Source organism: Lolium perenne, chromosome 4 (genome assembly GCF_019359855.2).
Source record: "Lolium perenne isolate Kyuss_39 chromosome 4, Kyuss_2.0, whole genome shotgun sequence".
Lineage (NCBI taxonomy): Eukaryota > Viridiplantae > Streptophyta > Magnoliopsida > Poales > Poaceae > Lolium > Lolium perenne.
Window position 1 is genome coordinate 7,339,777 of NC_067247.2, and position 8,964 is coordinate 7,348,740.

At 45.5% G+C, this 8,964-nt stretch overlaps 1 protein-coding gene, 1 long non-coding RNA gene and 1 pseudogene across 6 annotated transcripts; all 3 read left to right on the forward strand.

Moving 5' to 3' along the window:
- Window positions 1-325: 325 nt before the first annotated feature.
- LOC127349431 (uncharacterized) lies at window positions 326-3,639 on the forward strand. 5 transcript variants are annotated; one of them, XR_007880281.1, is made up of 6 exons: window positions 326-467; window positions 780-1,034; window positions 1,314-1,342; window positions 1,686-1,795; window positions 2,481-2,631; window positions 3,365-3,639. It is a non-coding gene; the product is annotated as an uncharacterized lncRNA (long non-coding RNA). The 5 variants fall into 5 exon arrangements; XR_007880283.1 differs by having other exon boundaries at window positions 1,698-1,795; XR_007880280.1 differs by lacking the exon at window positions 1,314-1,342.
- Window positions 3,640-5,359: 1,720 nt separating this feature from the next.
- LOC127346526 (pentatricopeptide repeat-containing protein At4g38010-like) lies at window positions 5,360-6,900 on the forward strand (annotated as a pseudogene).
- Window positions 6,901-7,769: 869 nt separating this feature from the next.
- On the forward strand, window positions 7,770-8,570 carry LOC127346527 (CASP-like protein 2D1). Its single transcript, XM_071828841.1, has 4 exons — window positions 7,770-7,783; window positions 8,128-8,234; window positions 8,328-8,419; window positions 8,451-8,570. Exons 1-4 carry the CDS (start codon window positions 7,770-7,772, stop codon window positions 8,568-8,570), a joined length of 333 nt encoding a protein of 110 aa, XP_071684942.1.
- The last annotated feature ends 394 nt before the right edge of the window (window positions 8,571-8,964 follow it).

Genomic DNA, 8,964 nt, shown 5'->3' on the forward strand with positions numbered 1-8,964 from the left:
TATCTGCGCACCGCCGCCGTCGAGTTTTCCTCTAGGCCAAGCCCGTTTAAGAAGTCGGCCGACCCGAGTCGCCCAAAGTCCTCTCTGTACACCAAGCCGTGCGATCGGATGGAAAAATTGGGGACCGTCGCTTGGCCTTGTCACTGAGATTCTCTTCGTCGAGCAGGTCTCTTCAATCCGCACGCCGCGGGCGTCGAGTTGTCCTCTATGCCAAGCCCGTCCGGAAGTCCTATACTCGTATGTAGGCCAAGTCGTCCGGAAGTCCTATACTCGTATGAGATGCACTTTCTGTACCTATTTTATTGTTTATTCTGGATAAATTTCCACTCGTGCAGCGTGTCTCTCTCATGTAGTCTGCTAAAGTCGATTCCTTGCCATTGTCCAGATTGCAAGTAGCATACACACATGAAGCTGCTGCACCGCGTTCATAGATGAGGCCTGCCCATTTTCGAGATTTTCTGTGATAGGTTTGCTTTTGCCTATCCTTTTCTTTCGATTTGTACATGAAAAAATATTTATCGTTTTCTATGGATGTGCTATTGTCAAAGTTCTGGATCAAAAACTTTAGGATGCCTGCCATTTTAATTTATTGAACGCATATCACATCTATGCTATTTTAACCTATTTCAACCATTTAGATTTTGGATTTGATTATGAAACATGGTTGTAGATGGAGACTACTTGTCAAGGATGAAGTTGTTTTCATTAGTCGTTTTAACCAATTTGATTGTTTTTCTCATCCACTTAGTTAAGATCTCGTTTGACATTTCTTTTTCCAGAGTTGTTCTTGGGGGACACATGGCTGGTCTAGAAGATGGACCTTCACATATTCCCCATCTATCTATTCATTTAGAGAGAAAATGGCACATGTTCAGAGATGGAGATTAAACTGTCCATTTGTGCGCTGCTTAGGTTGAAACTATTCAAGAAGATGGATTAGAGAGTGATTTATATGAAGATGTATGCAAAGAAGACAATGGTTCATGTGTGTATACTTGAAGTCACCTCTGTGGTTGTTGCCCGTCCCCAGCAAGGTACCTTTATTCCCAATCCCTGTGTATTCTCTTTGTGTCCTCATGTGGTTCCTATTCCCTGCTGCGTTAGGCCCTTGTTTGCTGCGTGCTTGCTTGCTTGCTGCTGGGTGTTTATGCTTGTTTCCTGTTGAGTGCCTACACTGTATAGCATTGCCGCTGGACAACGAGAGGAATTGGGGACCGTAGCATAAATAATATAATTAACTCAGTGATGGGGTAGATTTATGTTACTAATGCATAGGTGTCTAATACTAACAACTTTGGTTCATTTCTTGGCAGCTTCAAATATCACGCGCTATCCAGATATGGTGAGTCTTAATAATTATGACCTGCGGGTCATCTATATCAATCTCTGCATATATGCAAGATAAACTTGAGTGATCTGGAGTGAATGGGAGATTAGGAGGCGTGCAATAAAGAAATATCTCCAGTGTTGGTTACCTAAAGGACATTTGGATATTACATTTTGAAATAGACGAGGAATCGGTTGCATTATTTATACATGGTGCTAAGAAGGTGACTAGAATTTTCCTAAATGAAGATCTTGACTTAGTTTGTGGAATTTAGAGAGAACAAAATGATCATATGTGCATCTATGGTGATCATTTGCTCTTCTGGTGTGTTCTTCTCATTCAGTACTCGTAACTCTAGACATGAGTGCAGATTTGGGGAGGTCTAGAGCAGGAAGAAGCTACCATAGAAATTCATTAAGAAGATGCCAAACGTTCATATCAGCCTCTTGCCTTTCATAAGAAACCATAGTAAGTGTCATTCTTGAATCATGTTGTGGGGTACCCACCCCCATCAGTTTGTGTAAATGTACCCATTGTTAGTCTTTTATAGTTTGCATGTCCAGTTTTCATTTTATATTGCAGTTGACAAATTCCAACTGATCGTGTGATTAATCATCTGCTATATCAGCAATCTAGACGAGTCCAAAATCAAACCTATGCATAGACACATGATATATTTCCTCAATGTGCTTGTTTATTTACTAATTTTAGTACCACACAAAAGCTTAAGCAAACAACTAGCTGATCTTCAGATGTATTACCTATCGCGTGCTTTGTATAAAATCTTGAGATATTATAGTGAGCTAACTTTTGCTGCTTTAGTAACAATTACGTTCACAACTCTGATTTCTGCTCCAACTTATGTTGGAAGGCACCTAAATATTAGGATCCAAACTGGAGCAATTATCTTGGACATACTGGAAATTCATTTGAGTCCAGCCTTTATAGTGAAAGGTTGCTATCCCTTCAAGCTCTGCTCTCTACTTCTGTCCCTGATGAGGGTGTTGTTGTGCACGACTGTCTGAGTTGTATCTTTGCTATTTAGTTTCATGTCTGAACTGATTACTACCTAATTTTTCTATGGGAGCTTACTATGTTTTGGGTGTTAGATTGGGATTTCCTCTTCGTGGGCTAATATCTTTTTTTCGTGAAGCTCAATTATGTACATGGGCAGAACTGCAGCATAATACCTATGGTACAATAGCACAAATGTGCTGGAGAGGTGGGTCTTGCTATTTAGTACCATGCACACTTTTCCCATGGGAGCTACTATGCATTGGGTGTCATATTCCATGCAGCCAAAGGTCAGTGTTTAATTTCATTGTCTTTTAGTCTACAATTTCTTTATCTTCTTGGGGATGAAAGGTTGGTTCGCGAAGTCAAATTAACTATAGCCATGGTCATGCTGCTAGATTGTAGAATTTTATTTGAGACTTTTGCTTTCTGTGTTTGGTCCTGTAGTGTTTGATGTTCATGATATGTACATAAGATGGGCTAAATTATGTTGAACCTTTACGATTACTAGGATTTCCCTTTCTCTCTGTATTTTTCGACATGCATGATGCATTTCTTGATGGATTAGTCGTGTGGGTTTGCTCAACTATGTTCTCTCCTCTAAATATTTTGTGCTATAATCCTTACTGTAAATATGTTCATTTGTTTGTATTGTGTTTCAAGACGTGAGGCCTTACCTGTATGGAGTGATTTTACATCCCGGTGCGAATTTTTTATAGGTTCTGTGGGCAATATTTAAAAGAACCTGTAAATATTTGGAATACACATTAGAACTTGATGAGTTCAAGCTACCTACATGTACTGAAGTATTGTTGATAGCTTCTCACTTTTCTTTAGTTACTGAAATACTGAGGTCATTCCTAAAGACAATGTGGTTTGCACCACCTTCTATTTTACTATATTGCAATAAAATTTTGTTGCCCTTTTTCTATCTATGATATGATTTTGTATCTACACCTTTTATATTGTGAAGGTTTGTTTCTGCCTGCTAAAAAATCATTTACACTGTTTCCTATTCTCCAGGTATGTTCATCAATCTCTTGGCATGAACTCTTTAATTGCTTCTTCGTATCTGCCATTAGAGTAACATAGGTCAACGGACAGAAATAGCATGTGTTGTACAGCTTCATGTGGAGATTTCTCATGGTGTTCTCTATTTTTTCGTGTATATAAAATGTATAGTGTTATACCCCTGAGGATTCTCGTTCATGTTGTTACTTTGGCATCTATGTTGGATTTGTGTGAATTATGTGTAACTTAACTCACTTCAGCTATATGAAAGCTCTGTTTGTATCTTCTTTTGGTGCTGATTTATCTTAGTGTCGATACAAGCAGATATTTTTATCTTTGCAAATGCACCTCACATAGATAGAAGAGCAGAAACATAAGATAATTTCAAGTTTACAAATACCACGGTGTAAAAGAATGTAGATTTATTTCTACACATGGTTGACTATCCTATGTAGAGAGGAGAGTGCTTGATTTTTCTATGTAGAGTGGAGAACGGAGCAGTTGCCAAACTAAAAAATGTGAGTTTGTGTAAGACTGAAAAAAAACTTAATGCAACGAAACTACATCTTGATTCGGACAAGATTGGGCCGCCACTAATCAGTGAGGAGGCGCCCCAAGGGGCGCCCCAACTACTAGTAAGTTGACATCGCGTAGGAAGTAGGGGCCAGAAAGACGGTTTTTTTAGAGGTACGAAAATTGATCCGATTTTTTTGACGGACGAAAATTTATTTAGATTTTTTTGACCTACCAACACCACCGATCCGTAACTTTTGAGTAGAGATTAGTAACTTTTAAAATAAAATCATCGTTATCTCAAAAGGAAGACCAGCATATAAATATATACTCTTGGCACCAAAAAGGACGTCGTAGAATTACCTAAATTTAAATGTATCAGATTTATCTAAATTTCACTGTATCTAACTCGTCTACATATATCTAAATTTAGACAAATCTGTGGCATCTTTTAAAAATGGAGAGAGTACTTTAAATTATTAACATACCATCATTAGTGACTTTATATCTCGGAATACTAGAAATCTAGTATAATATTTGATGTCAATATTGCTTATGTAGATTCTAAATGTTAATTTGTATCATTTCATGTATATGTGTCTAAATGATTACGGGAATGATGTTTTGGCATATGGGAGCGTATGCTCTCTTTATTTTGAAATACATGTTAGACACATTTTAAAATGTCAAAAAAATTGAAACAAAAATTTCGCACGTACATCTTCATGTGCTACGCGCTCACAAAGTCGTTTCATGAAAAATCGACATGTCATGTGGTGTGTGTAAAAAAGACTAAATTCGGTGCTGAAACAAAGACTTGTCACAAGATAAATTTTCTCTTTTTCGCTTAGACTACAAAAAATATTATTTTTTCGTGAAACTTGACGAATACACATATATTATGGAGATGTAGATGTAAATTTTTTTACCAAAATTTTTTAACACTTGAAAATATGTTTTTATGGTAGAGGAATCATACGCACCCGGGAGCCGAATTGAGTTTCTGAATGATTACTCCCTATTTAAGACTTCTAGGGCCCTAGATTTTCGTTTCGCCCTGGACCCCTGAAATCTCAGGACCGGCCCCTGCACGTCGTTGTCCGATGATGGATGGACGTCCCATCGCAGCTCATCTCCATAAAAAGGGTGCATCACGCGCAGAACCTTATCCACTTCCTTTCCTCCATAAAAAGAGTAGCTTTCTTCACGGAAAATCACCGCCACAGCCATGAAATACCACGTGAGCTCTGCCTCCTCACTTGGGTCCACTCGCCACCACCTCCATGACTTCCAACGAAGCCCCTGCCTCGCCTCAGACGTGCTCAACGATGCCGCATCATCAACCTGCTCTGCCGCGTTCGTCGTGCTCGATGGCGACATCTCCGTCTACGTCGACCTGATGCGCAGATTTTGCAGCTTATATGGGATGAAGCTGATATCCACACCGCTAGTGATTTGAGCCTCTCGCTGACCAGACAGGGGACACATGCATGCATGTATAGCTACCGTATCTGGTGTATTGGAGTGAAAAGATTCTCCCTGGTGGACCCGTCCTTTTCTCCACGTACGCATCGTCCCCCTACCCCACCCCACCCCACACCCCTCCGTCACGGTGGCGCGCCTCACGAGGCCGGCGCGCTCCGGGCAGTTCTGAAGCGCATGGCCACCTCCCGGCGCCACCCTACGTGTCCGCCCCGCCAACTGCACGCCCACGCCGTGAAGCTTGGCCTCGACCGCCGGCACCGCGGCGTCCGCGACGCCCTCGTCGCGCTCTACCTCGCGTGCGGCCAGCGCAGCGTCGCACGTACCCTGTTCGCCAGCGACCAGGCCGTCGGACGTTGTGTCCTGGACATCCATGGTGACTGGCCACGCGCGTCTGGGCCTGTTCCGCGAGTTCGTGGCGCTGTTCTTGGCTATGGTGGACGACGGCGCCGTCGTAGTCGACGCCGTGGCCGCGGCGGCGGCGTTCACCGCCAGCGCCGGCGCCGGGGACCTCGCGCTAGCCTGGGAAGTGCACCAGCGCGTCCTACTGGTGGGGGTGGCCCCGCTGGTCGACATGCACGCAAAATGCGGTGACACGGCGGCGGCGCTCCGGTGCTTCCATACTATGGTGACTGCCGGCCAAGAACGTGGTGACCTGGAACACGATGATCTCCGCGCACGCGCGCGCCGGCGAGCCCCGTGAGGCGCTGGCGCTGTTCCGGGAGATGCTTGAGCAGCAGCGTGCGCGTCCAGACGACGCTACGTTCGTCGCCGTCCTCGGCGCGTGTGCGCGGCTTGGCGCGCTCGACGCTGGCAGGTGGGTGCACGCATACATGGGCAGGACCGGAAGGAATGCCGTTGACGGCGTCGTCGGCAACGCGCTGCTCGACATGTACGCCAAGTGCGGCGCGGTGGAGCAGGCCGCTGAGGTGTTCGACGCCATGGCGCGGCGGGACACGTCCATGATCTCGGGGCTCGCGGCGCACGGCCGCGGCGAGGATGCGCTGGCGTTCTTCGCAGACATGCGTCGAGCCGGCTTGAAGCCAAACAAAGTGACCTTCCTCGGCGTGTTCTCCGCGTGCTGCCATGCCAGTTTCGTCGAGGACGGCCTCCGGCACTTGCGCGCCATGGCGGAGGTGCACGGCGTGGCGCCTGGCATCGAGCACTACGGGTGTGTCGTCGACATGCTCGGCCGGGCCGGGAGGCTGGACGAGGCGGAGGAGCTCGTCACGGCAATGCCGGTCCGCCCCGACGCGCCCATCTGGGGCTCGCTGCTCTCGGCCTGCCGGGAGCACGGCCACGTTGAGCGCGCCGAGCGCATGTTGCAGCGGATGGCCAACGACGACGAGGCCGACGCCGGGGGCTACGTGCTCATGTCCAACATGTACGCGCGCGAGGGCCGGCATGGCAAGGCGGTGCGGGTGAGGCGGCAGATGATGAAAAGCAAGGTGGACAAGGTCCCCGGCTGCAGCCTCATCGAGATCAACGGCGTCGTGCACGAGTTCCAAGCAGTTCCGGCGAACTTTTCGGCGATGTCAAATTTGTTGAGCTGACTGACTCCATATCTTGCCTATGCTGATGAACAAAGTAAATACTACCACTGACTAGTGACTAGTGAACATATTGAACAGCTTGACATTTAAATTCATAGAGAGATATTCTATACCGATTGCTCAAGCAAATTCTAACAGTTCAGCACTATCGACCCGACTTGCAGAGAACAGACTTGGGATGCTCTGAATTTTCACTGTCACCGGTCTTAATGTCCTTGCAAAACTCCAGTCTAAAATGTTGTGCAATATTCAGTTCAATAATGTAGTCTCCTGAAACTATATGGTCAATTATTAAATTTTAGTTTTCAGCAAATAAGACCTATATGCTCAGGTACAGCACAGTCAAAAACAATAACAATACGGAGTAGTACAATAACAATCCCACCCCGGGTTTGCTAGATCTTTCTTTTAGATTTACTATCTTTAAAACAATACGTTGATTGTTGGGGAGCTGTATTCCACTTTGCATCTCCAGATCCAACCTTCAAATTATGCATATTTTCATGGGCAGAACAATATTTTCATTGGCCGAACAATGTATCAAGTTCTTTCAACACCTTCCCACATGTTTTAGTGCCAACATCAGTTGAAGTCCAACAGAGAAGCTAACAATCATGTACTAATTAATTAAGAGGGATCAATCTGTATAGAACAATAAGTTTGTGGTGAAGGGGATGAAAATTAATTTGAGTTTGCTTTACAACAACTTCGTTGTTTTCTCTAAGAGATAGTGGTAATTTCTGTAGCATTTACAACTTCTAAGATTTACAACTTGTACTTACTGAAATTCATGTCAGACTGTACTTACTGAAATTCGTGTGTTGATATCTGAATACGCCAACAGGCAAGCCGATGACACCCTCTGTTAGATGGCCACCAACAGGCAAGCCAATGACAACTATGGAGATCAGCTTCTCCAACCTCTCCGGCTTCAAATGAGCATGCATAACCTTGGCTTGTTTCTGAATCCTTCTCCTGTTATGCGCAGTTTTCTTGTTTAATTTGCGAAGCCATATTTATTTCTGATATAATGTGAACATGCCTGCAAAGCGAACTAGCACCAAGGTAATTTAACACCACTGGATTAGGTTCTTGGTTGCCTAGGTTTATTTTCCTTTCGATTGATTGTTTCAGTTTCTCATGGGATTGTATTACTAAACCTGTTTGGCGCCTCTCCATTCCACTGTTTACTGCACTATAAACAGAGCAATTTTCTTCTTCTTTCAGGTATTTGGTTGTCATCAACGTCATTACAGCTGCTTACTCTATGGTGTCCATCTTGCTGCCATCCTTCAAGTCCCTCGCTCGCCGCTTGTTTTCTCCTCCTGGATCAGGTCCGGCCGATTGCTATCACCATCATGTTTCTCTTCCCCTCATTGGGTTCACCTACACTCTGTATGTAAGCTTGGGCCGGTGTATGTGTGCAGGCTCTACGTACCTGCTGCTCACGTCGTGCTCTGCGGCGGCGGAGGTGGTGTACCTGGCACAGGAGGGCGACCGGGCGGTGTCGTGGGGCGAGGTGTGTACGTGCTCCTACTTTGGCGCTGCAGGTCGCCGCGCTGCTGTGCTTCGTCGTGCTCTCCCTCGTCTCCGCCTTTAGGGTCTTCAGCAAGTTCGACGCCCCCGGCGCGGCCTCTGAATCCAAGCAGGCAGACGAGCAAGGCAAGTAGATGATCCATGAATAACAGTCACAGTGATACTTGGGTAGCTTTAGCATGTTCTATCATTACTGAAAGTGGATATCTTTGCTGTTTTGTTTTTGAAACGGGGCAAAAGATTTGCAATTGATATAGGAGAAAAGAGCTGGCCTGGTTATGAGGGAAACTGGCCGAAAAAACCGTACAACACAACACCACACGCCAACCCCGAGGATGCGCTCCACACGGGTCGACGACCACCTAGGTCGACACCAAACCTCAACGCAACAGGCGGAGGCGAAAGACCGGAGCCACCGCTCCAACTACCATGCCGGTCCCAAGGCCGCGCCCCGCCTGGCCGAAGACGAACTCGCCTCCACCAAACCACCAAAACACTCTATAGGTCCCTCTGACCGGTGGTCGCCCA